At 31.2% G+C, this 15506-nt stretch overlaps 1 protein-coding gene across 1 annotated transcript in view; it reads right to left on the bottom strand.

The window, feature by feature from the left end:
- LOC111625859 (voltage-dependent calcium channel type A subunit alpha-1-like) overlaps nucleotides 1-15506 on the bottom strand; it is a 243048-nt gene that overhangs the window by 193384 nt on the left and 34158 nt on the right. Inside the window, exons 2-5 of the mRNA XM_023369099.1 lie at nucleotides 15343-15498; nucleotides 3137-3348; nucleotides 2961-3064; nucleotides 2761-2876 (exon numbers count right to left, since the gene is read on the bottom strand). Coding sequence (XP_023224867.1) covers nucleotides 2761-2876; nucleotides 2961-3064; nucleotides 3137-3348; nucleotides 15343-15498 — 588 coding nt within the window. The remainder of the gene's footprint in view (nucleotides 1-2760; nucleotides 2877-2960; nucleotides 3065-3136; nucleotides 3349-15342; nucleotides 15499-15506) is intronic.

Genomic DNA, 15506 nt, shown 5'->3' with positions numbered 1-15506 from the left:
CTACAATTTTTTTCAAATTGCAGTCCAATTATGTTTATGAATGACATTTATCAAATGAGCGTCAGTCTCATGAAAATTCCCCATCCCTTACACCCCTGATGTTACACTTACAAGTAGGCATTTCAGTACCATGTCAGCTTGCTTACTGGTGACATGTAGCAAACACTCTTATTTTATTGTCACCATGCATGACTTGAGTGATCAATGTGCAAAGGAAGCTTTGGAAAAGGAAAAGGATAGCAACACCATTGCAATACACAGTAACCAGTGTCTTGTTATGGCCAGTTACAACAGTTGTGAACGTCACTCATGTCTAAGAAAATTTATCTTTAGCCTTCAGCTTATCCGCAAAATATGATTCCTATTTTTTCCAGTACATAGGTATGAAAAAGGTTGAACAATGCTGTTCTACAGTTAGACTGATGTGTTCATATTACAAATTGCAGTAACTTTGTTGTAGAATTTATGCTTTGTATATAATCTATCTTATTTTATATTATTTATTTATTTTACAAATTGTTTAAAATATTTTTTAAACTTTGAATGGTTCAAATTAATATTTAAATTAAAACATTTTACCAGAACACTTTCAAAATTTAAACAAATAGATATTCTTTTAAGTTGATATTCACATAGAGTTGTTACATGATATCTAAAATTATTTTAATATGTCTATATAAATATCTTAAAAAGTATTTTATCCATTTATAGTAGATTAGTATGTTTAAAGAAAATGTATTCACATAGATGCATAAAATTTTCTTTTTATTGAAAATTAATAAAAGTTCCTAAATAAAAAAAATAAAAGAAGTTAAAGCAGACTAATTTACTTAGTTTCTTTAAAACACAAGAAAATGACCAAAATAACAATAGCAATTCCAAAACAATACCATCAATTTTCAAACCAAGAACTGTTGTCAATGGCCTTGTTGAAGTCGTTATAAAGTTATTTATATGTGAGATACGCAGTGGGTCACTGGGTTAATCCCCAAATGACCACTTACTCTGCAACAGGTTGATAAAACCTAATCTCAGAGTCGTTAGATGGCTAGGAGGGCAAAAAGTGCATCGGTCACTCTGCAGGTGCCGTTTAAAGACAGGAGACAGGTTTAAAAACTAAACAAGCATTTATTTATATAACTAAGCTAGGATACATAGGTTAAATGCAGTTAAATAAGTTCACTATACAAAAGGGCTCTAATAGCTTTAACAGAGAGAGAGTGTTCACAAAGCTCTAAAAAATACAAATACCTCTATGAGGATAGGTCAAATGTATGCTCGTGAAATGCCGTATGAATCGTAGTCGGCACAGGACCTGTAGAATGGTGATGGAAGTTCAAAGTTGTGGTCTATTGATCTGGAGTATGGAGACAAAATGCACAGTTACAAGTATAACTTCCAAGAGATCGCCTTGAGCTTCTGGGAACTCAAGCTTTTATATGTTATTCGTGGAAAATGAGTTATGTGATCGACTTCAGTTGACACTTACAGTGCATTCCGATCAGTTAAGTGTCAACTTTTCCACCTAAGTGTGAAAACAATCGGTGACCTCCGATATACTTCTCACCAAGAGTGTTTTTTTCCATCGGAGTTGTTTACAAAGATAATTTTTTTTCGACATTGGTGTAAAAATTGCAGATCTCACATATATATGGAGTTCCACCCAGCAAAAACTTGAAAAAAAAAAAATTCTGGGGAGAACAGTGCTTAACCAATAATGTATTAATCTTTTAGAACATTAAAAATATTGATATCATTTCTAATGCATTGTTGGGTGTAGAAAGTGCAATATACAAAGAAAGAGAAACAACTTGCTGCTATATATCAAATCTTGTCAAAATTACTGCCTAAAAAAGACAAAAATAAATGGCCAATCGTTTCTTGGTAATTTTTATTTTTAATCTTGAAATAAAAGTTGTTTTATATGCAAATATTCTGATTTCATAGATTTATACTATCAATTTTTCTTCTATCTTAAATTTTACAATCTTGAAAATTAGGTCAAGGTCACTAAACTAATCATTGCAACATTGATTTAATATATATACTATATATATATAATCTTTAATCTTAATTGTTTTTCTAAATTTGTATTATACCAAAAATTATTGAATCAAAAAGGACTCTTGGGACATCCTGTGTATATTTGATATAAATTACAAATAAGTTTTAATATGAAGAAGAATAAATTTTAAAAATATTTCAAATTCAGCTATGTCAAATAAACATAAAAACATTTTAAAAATTTTTGTCAAAATATAATAATCAAATTTTGATATACATAACAATGTAATTTCATTTAAAAATTTAAACAATTTAAATAAAAATTTTACATTTGCTTCATTGTGCCAGTTTTGACATGCCTTTATTCCATTATTGTATATTCTGGAATATACAAATAGCTATAGAACAACACAATTTTGAAGAAGTTGATTCCTAAACAATTTAATGTTTTGTTCATAAAATGAAAAAAAATAAAAAATGATTTGACATGTGTTATTCTTTTATATGTTGGGAAAATTTAAGTTTGTAATTGAAAAAGCAAATGAAAAAATCAAATATGATTTCAAAGGAATTATTTTTCAAAACAGTACTGTTGTTATTAACTTTGAAATTTCAATAATTTACTATGGAAATTTGTATTTTAATTTGCATTGTTTCCACTTGCACTATACTATGTTTTTTACAAATGTGGGATAAGTAAAGTTGAATTTAGGCATAATTATAAATCTTAAAAAAATTTTCAGACTTAAAATTCACCTGCTTTGCATATCCATTCAACATATCCATTGAGCTCTCTCTCCAATTGCTGCTGTCTTCGAAGCTTTAAAAAAACCTGTCTTTTTTCAACTCTTTCTCTTTCTTTTGCAAATTCTCTAATAAAATTTATTGAAGAATCTATTTTTCAAAATTTTTTAATAATGTAATAATTTTAATATAATATTTTCTTGAATACATACCCACTTAGCACACCAAGAACAAGATTGAGCATAAAAAAGGATCCAAGAATAATAAGAGGTATAAAATACATCCAATTATAGAGACTTCCATAGACATCATTTGTCTAATATTTAAAAATAAATTAGTTTGTATAAAATTTTTAAATAGTTTTTAAATAAATAGTGTAAATATTTACCCAATATAAAATTGCTGTCCAACCTTCCATGGTAATGCATTGGAAAACTGTTAGCATGGCAAAAAAAATGTTATCAAAATTTGTGATTCCATAATTTGGGCCATCCCAACCAGGTAAGCATTTTGATTCGCCTGTACATTCACGTGCCCCAGGAGGTGCAGTACCATTTTTATGGAAACAAGGTGTTTCCCATTCACCCTCTTTAACTATTTCTGAAATAAGATAATTTTTACTTTAATATAATATATCACATTTTATTTTCTCTCTCTTTAAATTATAAAATATAATTGGAGAAATTAATTTATCTTTTCAAAACATTTTTCAGAAGTGACAAAAATTTTAATAATTTATAATTTAAACAAAAATAAAAATTATTGACCAAATGTTGCATATCTGAACAGATTAAACAGATAAAAGTTAATCTGAATGATTGTTTTTCTTCTTTTAGATATTTTTTTATGTGAAAAGCTGACATGATAAAAACAAGTTATATCCATTATATCCATGATTCACAGCACACAGTAGTGTTGCTTGAATTTAACTTGATTTGCATGGACAATACTATAAAAAGTATACAAATGTATACAATACTATAAAAAGCAGTAGTATTAATTGTTTTGGTCATACCCTATACTGTGCTTTGTAAGGAATAAGTGTCATAGCAAAAATGTGGTGTTTTTAAAAATTAGACATAATTTTTTTGCATACCAGCTTCGTGTATTGTTAAGAATTATAACATAAAATGTGTTCATTCTTATTATACAGGTATACCTCACCTTACGACAGTAATTGGTTCCAGGAGAGGTAAATCAAATTTATTTTTCACTAGACTAAACCACAAATAACTATTCCCATTTCTGTATTTTATTTATAAATGCATTTTTAATAATATATGGTTAATAAGAATTTATTTTAAGCTTACAAACAAATAAATTTTAGCTTTTAATATCGTACAGAAAAAAAGTAATCTAAATTTATGAATACATGTACATACTTGTAAATGTACATGTTTATAATTTGGTGATGTTTACAGTAGATCGCAGACTCTTTATTTGTGAATGTGGTTTGCTCTAAGACATTATAAGAAAATTTTGTAAGGTTAAATAACAAATACAGTTATTAAAATTATTTTGCAACAGTAGAAAATAACCTAATTTATGTTAAATTTACCAATATCAAGTGACTCTGACAATGACACCAAATGGTAGATATTGGAACTACCGTGGAAAATGCCAATATTGAGCTCTTAAAGACTGCTAAATAAGACAACAACACAGTCACAGGTGTTTTCATATTTTGTTCTCTAGGATTATTATATTAACATTTACTGTAAATGTACATATTTTAATATGATTTTATGTACTTTTAACGCTTTTCTAGTGATATTATGACTTAAATATTTGTGGCAGACAGATGTAAAGTCAAATAAAATGACTTAAACTTGATTTTTATTTTGCCATGTATATTTTTTGAGAAACAACGTACAATTGAAAATGACTCAACTTGAAACGAAAACCCGAGGTATATCTGTATTATAAAACTTATAAGATACAACATAAATATGCATGCTAATTTTGGAATGTTATCCAAATATTACTGGAACAGAACACTTCTATTGCAATGTTCTATGGCAGTCTTGCTGGATAATGATGATGATGATGATAACAGAGTGTTATGAATATAAACCTCCACGGGATAACCCACACCGAATTGTCCCTTGACCTAGTTAGGCAACCCCGCACCTTTGACTTTTGTTGTGTTCCTTTGTCTCTAGTCAGTCATGCATTAGCTGTTGTACACTTAGAACTGGAGGCACAAAGTTACGTTTGTATTATCCAAAGTTATGTTAATCTATATAATAAAGTTAATTATATATGTTAACAAGTAATTGTTTATTTTATGGACACAACAATTGGCAACAAGGATAAAATTGGCAATGATAAGATACAATAAGGATAAAATTGGCAACGAGGATAAAAAAGGATATAAATCCGACAAGGATAAAAGGATATAAAAATGAGTGAACTTACAGAATTAATTTCAACTCTAAATGTGTTCATCAAGAAACTACAGAGTCAGTTGGTGGAGATGAAACCAGAACTATTAGTTCAACGAGTTCTCCAAATGCAAGCTCTAACCTTCGAAACTTACAACGAAATGTCCAAGACCTTTGAAAACTATTCCCAATGACTGGATAACTTTTTCAAAATCAAAGAACTAACCAGAACAGATGCCACTACTGAAAAAGCTAAAGTAATGATATTAATCAATTGTCTTGAATTGAAACATTATCAGCTACTAACAAACCTAATGGCATCAAAAATACTGTCTAGGCAAACTTTGCTGATTAATGAAGTGCTACAAAATCACCTAACACCAAAATGAAATATCCAAACAGAACAGCATGAATTTTTGTCCAGAGTACAACATAGTGGTAAGTCCATTTGAAATTACGTGACTTCATTAAAACAACTCTCGAAAAGTGCAGATTTCAAGTCTAATTGTAACAATGCAAACTGTATAAAATCCATCATAGATCTAATGTTAAGAGTACAATTCATACATGGTTTACAAGATTCTGACATCTGTGAGAAAATTCTACAACAAACCGATCTAACCTTCGAACAGATGCTAGAAATTGCATTAGCCATAGAAGCTTCCAAAATTGAAAACAACAAAGTATATAAAAGAACCACCTTGTTCACAAAATGACCAAAAATACTCAAATTAAACTAAGTTCACATCCTCAAACACAACCATCAAATCAGAACAGAAGCAGAATAGAAGCAGAGTTTGCAGCGGAAACCTACTTAACCCTAAAGAACTTCATTTAGAAGGAGTATGCTTACATTGCAGGAAAAACAATCATAAATCAATAAACTGTACAGTCAAAGACCAGCTGAAATGTGAACGGTGTCATAAAAAAGGACATACGGGAAAAATATGCATATCATCCTTAAGGAAACAAATGTCAACAATTAACAGGAATCATAATGTCCACCATATTAATCACAAATGCAGAATTGACTCATATAAACAGCATTCTAGACATATTTGTTAATATAACAGGAACTGATGACAGACTCCTGACAGAAATTTACGTTAACAGTACAAGAGTCCATTTTGAATGTGACACTGCAAGTCGCATCACTATCATCAGTATAGACAAATTCAATCGTTTACAATTGAATGCACCCATAACAAAAATGGAAGTGACCTTTCAAAGTTACACAGGAGACATTTTCAAACCCCTAGGAGTAGCAAAACTAAAAACTAAATATGGTGGTAACTACAGTATAAAGGACTTGTATGTCATTCCCTTCCAAAAAAATGCAATAGCAGGAAGAGATTGGATTCAGAGTTTAAAGATTGACATCAATGAACTCAGCCATACAACTAATAAGGTCAACAACATTTCATCAACAGAAGTAGAAACATCCATTTCAAAAATCATAGAATGGTACTCAGAAGTATTCACTTCCTCAGTTGGCCAAATACCTAATTATATTTGCTCATTAAAACAGAGATGGTGCCAAATCAATGTTCTTAAAACCATGCCCAGTTCCCTGTGCATTGAAGGAAGAAGTGGATAAGGAATTAGATAAATTAGAAAGTGAGAGTATCATCAAAAAAGTGGATTATTCAGAGTGGGAAGCACCCATAGTTGTTATCCCAAAACCCGATGGGACAATACAAATTTGTGCCAACTATAAAGTCACAGTCAACAAGCAGTTGCATGATTACACCATCAAACATAGGAAGTCAATTGAACATACAAATGCCAATTACATGTCACAGAACCCTATACCCTTAACAAGGAAAGAAGCCCTGACAGAAGACCATGATGATACTTACCATGACTGTTGTTAAACATATCTCAACTGGAACTATCACTGCCAAGGACATTCAAAGAGAATCATCAATTGATAAGTAACTATCACAGATCAAAAACAACATTGTCAATGGCCATACGTATGACCATGAAATATCCAACACAACAGCATTCTGTTTAGAGGACACCACGTAATCGTCCCAAGAAGTTTACAGCCAGAAGTCCTACAAGAGCTACACTCTACACACATAGGAATTGTTCAGACGAAGGTCTCTAGCCCAAAATTACTGTTACTAGCGTAATATTGACTCTGATATCAAGAATATGGTTAAAAGTTGCAAAGACTGCTGTGACATTAAGAAAAATCCAACAAAAGCCCCAATACACAAATGGGAAATACCTACAAAAAACTGACAACGTATACACATCAATTCATGAATCATTATTTCTTTATTGTTGTTTATGCCAAATCAAAGTAACCAGAAATATTCTATACAAAGAAAGCATCAGACACATCCATCACAATTCATTTTCTATGTGAAGTCTTTAATTGATTTGGTCTACCTGAAATTTTAATAAGTGATAATGCAAATATTTTTAAGTCACAAGAATTTCAAGAGTTTTGTTCAAGAAATGGAATCCATTAAAGCTTAATAGCACTGGGACATCCAGCCACAAATGACCAGTGTGAAATATACTGTCACACCTTAAAAACACACTTCAAATATATGAAGTACGAAAGTGATACCTTACATCAGAAACTTCGTGAACTACTATTCCAGTATAAAACGACTCCCTTATCTAACAGGAGAAGTCCAGCAGAAAACTTATTAGGACATACAATAAGAACAAAATTAGATATGCTCAAACCTCAGGCACAAGCCTCCCAAAGGAATATAACTGGACAACCAAAATTCTACAAATTTTATTGCATGGGCGATCATGTACAATCCCAAAATTACACAACATCAGGTCCTTGGAAATATGGTATCGTAGCTGAATGATTAAGTCATGTACAGTAATACCCCGAACTTACGCGATAAATGGGACCGAGCGGTAACTGCGTAACTCGGGGTATAATTTCGCATATAAATACATACAAATAATTTTTAATTGGAACCGGAGACTAAAGAAACAATAATTTAGAAAAAAATGTTTAATAAAATCTTAGATAAGATAATACATATGTATAACAAATTAGGCCTATATTATTTTACAATTTTTCACATTTACTTGATTATTACGCCATAATTTTAACATTGTTTCCATCTCAGCAATAATACTGTGACGTTTACGAATGATGCTTGAATTTAAAGATTGAGCATTTTTCACAGCTTCGAGAATTTTTTTTTTGCCTTTTATAATTGTTCTGACCGTCAATTCCAGTAGATCAAACTTCTTTGCCAATTCACAAATTTTCATTTTTGTATCAAAGTCTTTAATAATGGGTACGTTCGTAAAGTCGAACAAGTTGTAAGGAACCAAGTCTGAGCTTTATTTTTATTTTACTTTTATTTTGCTTTCATTATATTTTGTTTGGGGCTTATGTTTAGTTAAGACGAAGGTTTCCTCACCATTCACCTTAGTAACTTAAAAATAGAAGAAAAACCAACTCACCGACGAAAGAAAAGCGCCGTAGAAAAACTCGCGCACACTTGCGCTTCCCAAGCGGAAAAAAGTAAGTCCGCACCGAGAAAAAGGGGGGGGAAGACCCCACAACCCAGTTAGGAATCGCTAAACCTTAAAAGAATAAAGCATCCCGATAATTGTTAAAAAGAATAATGTAAAAGGTTAGCGAAGTATTGTCGGAAAATAATCTGCCAGATAAACAAGAAAAATTTAATGTTACAGATAAGTATGTAAATGAGGAGAGTGAGCTCATTCAGAATTGTGACGTCACCTCACACTATAAAGCCTCTAACTCAAGTGAAAACGAACGAGGTGAATTCCTGATAGCAACGAGCTTTGGTGAGCTTCGTAGCAGTGAACGAGAGAGGTGTCCGATAGGATTTTGAAGTTATTCGATTTGTGGATCGACGATTATAGAAAGTCTTGAGAGTTTGAGGAAATAGGTTCCTAGTATATTGAGGTGACGATTAGGATCTTTAATTTATAAGAATTATTGTTTATAAGTTAATTCTTTGATTTTGTCGAATTCCAAAGGGGAATAGAATTAAGTTAGAAATAGATTGATTTGAGTTTGTCGGTTTGATTCTTGTTGAATTTCATTGAATAAATTATTGTTTGATTTTTACTAAATACTGTATATAGTTTATTACTAGAAGTTTAATTAAATATTTGATTTTGTTATTGACAAACTTTGTCATTATTTAATTCGGTGCACGCTTAAAGTCCAGGCCTGGCACACTAACGCGAATCTGCGTAAAGTACCCGTTAGGGAACGGCTATTTCCGGCACACAGTAGTGTCGATAATCGTTGGAAAGTCGGAAAAATAATATAGTACTTTACAGAGTTAAATGCGTTAGTAACAAATCGTTTGAAAAGTCTAACGAAATATTAATAACGATGACGTTATTCTCGTTTAACTCGTTCGACTTTACGAACATACCCAATGTTAACTTTACATTCCAAAGATAAAGTTTTTCTTTTCTTGTTTGATGCAGAAGAATTAGTTCTACTTCGTTTGGATGACATAGTAGAGTCTCTGAAGTCTCCGTAGATATAACAAACACAGAAATAAATAACACAAAATAAATTGTAGCTATGTGTGGATTCCGCGCGACACATTCGAACATGTAAGCTGAACAATAGTGTGGGGGGAGTGAGTAATCAAGGGTTGCATGGCGCTCAAACAAAAGACGAATTGACGAGATTTGAAAATCGTGTAACTCCGGGTTCGCGTAAGTCGGGGTAGCATAAGTCGGGGTATTACTGTACATTACTTAATTGAACTCAACAATGGATATGTAATAAAAAGGCATTATGATCAACTACTGTATGAAATTAACAAGCAGACAAATCCTATTCAGATAGGATTCGTCTGTTTGAACAAAAAGAAAATTGAGCATATCAGTTATGAAAGTAAGAAATTTGGATTATTACTGAACATAAAGAAGACAAAAGCAATGTCAACAGGACCATTTGACAGTGTTGAGATTGACAGTGAAACAATCAAAGTTGTGGACAGGTTTGTACTACTTGGAGTCATAGTCACCAGAGATGATAGGTGCACAGAGGAGCTTAAGAATCTTGCTAGGAAAAAAGCCATGTCACATCTCAACCCATCATGAAGAACAAGGATGTGACCATTAATACTCAAGATCAGACTAGTAAGATCTCTTGTCTTCCTGTTGTCATGTGTGGATGCAAAAACTACATTCTCAAAGTTTAAGTGGAAGAAATTGGATACCTTTGAGTTCTGGGTTTGAAGAAGAAGACTCCTAAGAATACCATGGACCAAAAAGAAAACAAATGAAGCATGCAATGTCATAACATTGTAAATGCCATTTTTCTCTAAATAAATTTTATTGAAGAATTAAATTCTACGTAGGATGTCTTTTTTCAACCTCCGATGATCCATAAAAATAAACAAGTATAAATAACAAAATGAATTTATTACTAAAAGTTAGGTACAAACATAGTTACTTTTCGACATAATCACTGTGAACTAAATTACAGTGTAGATATATAGATAGCATATAATATTCACTAATGTAGTTCTAAATTTAGAATAATATTAGTAAATATTAACTTTTGAACTAAATTAATATCAAATACAGTCGACCCCTCTATAACGTACGTTCCTATAATGACAATTCCTATAACGTAGCGAAAAAATTGTAGCAACTTTCGTATAAAATACCTCCTATAACGTCGTTTCACGACAAGATTGATAGAGTCTGGACCAATAGTGGATGAGCAGCCGAACTACTTTCCTCCGACCCTGCGCCACGCTACGGAGCGGCTAAATTGAGTTTGCTATCGTCTGTTTAGTATTATATATAAATTATATATAAATTAGGTACTGTACATATAATTATATATTAATTATATATAAATTAGGTACTGTATATATAATTATATATTAACTTAATTTATTGTAACTTTATTATAATTATATATATGCTTTCTGCCGCCTGGCAACACGCTACGGAGATTTTAGGCTAGTAAGTTGAGTTTATTATCGTCTGTACAGTATGTAAATTAGGTACCGTAAGTCTAATACAGCACTAATTTTATACATTTCTTGTGAAAGAAACACTTCTTATTCAACGGCCATAAAAATTATTTATATTAATGATGTCTCCAAAGGTCAAGTTATTTTTCTGCGAAAAATTCGTTATTAGAAATTGCAGCCGCCGTTTCATGTGCTGTTCCGCAACGAAAACCAGCTTTAAGCAACGGCGTAGTCGAACGGTACACACTCGGTAAGTAATCCTATAATTTTTTGTTTATAGCATAGTTTATACGGATTACTCCCAAAAAATTTTACGTGTTTTGGAAATGTTGAGTGGAATTAGTCTAGAATCGGTTAATTTTATAGAAGAAAACCTTTCGAACAGCCTTAGTCCGTAAGTTCCCACCTATCGGGCTGCAATTGGCTCATGTATTTAATCATTCCTACAACGTAAAATTCGATTAGCGTGGAACGTATCTAAGCATTATAGGGGAGTCTACTGTATAAACACCAACCAAAACCTGTTGTATAGCAAATAGACATCCACAACTGCTGAAAATAATTGGGCTATAATTTGGAAATAACGATTTTGGATTACAAATGAATTTGACACTAGAGGGAAGCATTAAGTGCCATCTCATATATAAATTATTAATTATAATATTTAATTAAATAATTTAGATTAAACTGGGAGAAAAGAATCAGCCCGAAGTGGGACTCGAACCCACAACTTTCGCTTACCGTGCAAATGCATTACCAGTTATGCTACCTGAACATCCGGTCCAATCTTCTCTTCCAGTATATATAAGCTTAAGATATAACCATCATCGATCATTATGGTGAAGGGGCAAGACACTACAGTACTAATTTGAGGTGAAGAGCATATTTTAAATTTATTTAATTTAAAATATGATTAAAAATTGCAGCCAACATTGTTGGTCATTAGCGATGATGGTTATACTGTTATACTGGTTATACTCAGTTGGCACCGTAATGACTGACAATAGTTATATCTTAAGCTTATATATACTGGAAGAGGAGATCAGACCGGAGATCCAGGTAGCATAACTGGTAATGCATTCACATGGTAAGCGAGAGTTGTGAGTTCAAGTCCTGATTTGGGCCAATTCTTTTCTTCCAGTTTAATATAAATTATTTAATTAAATATTATAATTATTAATTTTAATACAAGATGGTGCCTAACGCTTCCCTCTAGTGTCAAATTCATTTGTAATTCAAAATCATTATTTCCAAATTATAGCCTGATTATTTACGGCAACTGTGGATGTCTATTTTTTAAATTAATATCAATTCATAAAGTAAAAATATTTTATAATATATAAACAATTATTTCATCTTAATCAATGTATATAATAAAGGTAAGTGTACAATGTGCGTGTCACTAAAACTCAAAAACGAGTCCCGGTACGATCAAGTAAGTTATATGGTGTGGTAGCCCTCTATCCCCCATCCATGAAGTAGGTTCCCATTTTTACCTGAAGGGCATGCTGTTGAAGATATAAGGGCTGGAATTTTTGCCCTCTAGAAATTTCTAGAACAGTCCAGAACATTCGAGAGTATTCGAGAGCATTCCACAACATTCCAGAATGTTCTGGAACATTTGGGGACATCACGGAATATCCCAGATCATTGTGGAACATTCCAGAACACTCAAATGTTGTGGAATGTTCTAGAACATTGTGGACCATTCAAATTTTTTTTTTGTATGGGTGGGAGTGGGTCTACTCATTAGTGGGGGTATATAAAGCAAGATCCATCATGGGTTCGATCGTCAGTTTCTTTTCAGTGACAAAGGGAAGAACAGAAAAAGAAGTGAAAATTCTGAAATAGTGCAGTGAGTGAATAAAAACAAGCAATAAAGTGTGAGTAGTCAAAGTGATACAGTGACTAAATATAAATTGAAAATAAAGTGTGAAAACTGTGTAAAGTGTACTTAATGTATTTGTTAATAAAAAGTTGATTTGATTTATATTTTATACAATGCTTAAACTTAAAAGGAGTTCTTGCCAGTTCTGAATTTTTTTTTGAATATTACCGGAAATTTTATTTTGGATATTAAAGTTGATATCGTCGACAATATTATTTTTAGTTGCCAAAATTGCCACTTGAAATAGCTACTCCAAATAATAAGAAGCACAGAGCCCAAACGGTTAGGAGTTGAAGGTTGAAATTTGGTACAGTTAGGGTGTGTCATGACAACTACACTAAGAAGGACTTTTTCGAAATTCTTCAGGAAGAGGGTGTTAACAGTGAAAATGTTAACAATGGAAGTGGTTCAGTAACAATTGATATGTTAAGAGAATGCAACGTGCAAGATTTACAGGTGCAAATGCGGGTTTTTGTGAGAAATCGAAAATAATTTTAGACCCATCTAAAAATTTTCTAATTAGTCTGGAAACAGGGCAACCTAATTCTTGCATTCTAAAAAAACGGGTAAGATTGGCTATAATGTATTAATCTTAATCTACGCTATTGTTACTTTTTTCCTGGGCAATGCTGGGCTCATCAGCTAGTAAACTTATAATTCAGTCAATGAATTACAAAGTTAGACTTCTAAATAGCATATGAAAATAAATATTTCTAGCATGATAGAATACATTTGAGTTTTTAATTTTAAAACTTAAATTGCATATATATTGAAAAACATTCCTGGAAAAAAAAATTTAATTAAATTAATTGTGTGCTATGCTTGATTCTATATTAAATAGTATAAATAGTGCAAAACTTCTAATCATATCTGTATAAAATGTATATGTTAGAAAATAACTTAATAATTTTTTCAGTATTAAAATGTTAAAAATTAAATATTCTTTTAATTTTTTTTATTAAGTTTATTGTATTCTAATTTTACTAAAAACTTACTTCTCCAAACATTAAAGTCTATTGTTTTCAAAGCAGAAAACAATAGACTTTAATTTATTATAGACTTTTATTATTGGAAACATTTTGACTATTTTTCTTTAATTCAAGTACTTTTGTTCCTTTCAGCTCATCATCAAGAAAAGAAAATTATTGAAAAAATTCATAAGATATATGAAAGCTAGAGGATTTTAAATTCACACCAATCAAATAAAACACCAGCTTGTCAAGCAGATGCTGTAAAGTCACACCTTCTGCTAGAAAAAAACAAATTTTTAAAATGTTTTTTTTTGTAATTTGAAACAAATTTGACAATAAATAAACATCCACCAACAAAACCTTTTTTTATCAGTGTTGTATTCGACACAAAACCCACTAACGTTTTCAGCCTCCACCAAGGCCTTCTTCAGATGCTGAACCTGTATCAACTTTAAGGACGGGGAAACGATTGCACATGTGTGGCAATACTGTTCGAGGAATTCAAACAAAGTCAGGCAGAGGGGTGAAACGTGATATGTGCAATGTTTATAACTTGGGCAGCATTGTTTTAATGGTCCAAGAAGAACACCAGTTAGTTCAGCACCTGAAGAAGGCCTTGGTGGAGGCCGAAAACATTAGTGGGTTTTTTGTTAAATACAACACTGATAAAAAAGGTTTTGTTGGTGGATGTTTATTACTCAATATAGTGTTAATACTTAGAAGGCATTTATTTTGTGTTAAATTTGACATTCATAGAATTCTTAAAAAACAGATAATAAGAAACTGGTTAGACTGATTGAGTATGAACAATTATAGAACATTTCATTATAAATTGGAAGAAGTAAAATTTATAAAGAAATTTATGGCATCTAACTTTTAAGAGTTTTCAAAACTAAATTCATTTTAAATTTTTTTAAAAGTTTTATAAAATTTCCATCTGATAATTTATCTGACAGAAGGTGTTATTTCAAGAAGCAGTCATTTAATGTTCAAATGTTCATTATGAACATTTGAATATCAAATGACTGCTTCTTGAAATAACACCTTCTTGAAAATAACTCACTGCTTCTTGAAATAACACATAGAATTTGAAATGCTAGCATTTCAAATTCTACATTATGAACATTTTTACTTTCTATTCTTGATGGTGGGCTGAAAGGCCCAAAAGTACTTGGATTAAAAAAAATAGTAAAGCCTATAATAAAGCAGAAAACAATACATTTTTTCTTAATTAATTTTTATTCCAATGATTTCTTAATATAATAATATAAAATTAAACTAAATTCTATCCTTTATTTTTATGATTTAATATTGAATATCTCTATTATTATTTCAATAAATGTATTTATATTTAAATAAAGAATAATTATATTTACTGTTATCTATTGTACTATAACATGTCCAATGAAAAGCCCCACTATAAAATTCAAGACCTATGATGGCAAATATAACAATGGCAAATAGCACCAGAAGGCCTATTTGTAAAAGTGGAGCCATGGCCTTGATGATGGACTTGAGAACTACTTGAAGACCTATGATA

The sequence above is a fragment of the Centruroides sculpturatus genome, unplaced genomic scaffold, assembly GCF_000671375.1.
Source record: "Centruroides sculpturatus isolate CEXI.00-Female unplaced genomic scaffold, Cexi_2.0 scaffold427, whole genome shotgun sequence".
Lineage (NCBI taxonomy): Eukaryota > Metazoa > Arthropoda > Arachnida > Scorpiones > Buthidae > Centruroides > Centruroides sculpturatus.
The sequence above is the reverse complement of the archived record's forward strand: the minus strand, read 5'-3'. Positions and strand labels throughout refer to the sequence as shown.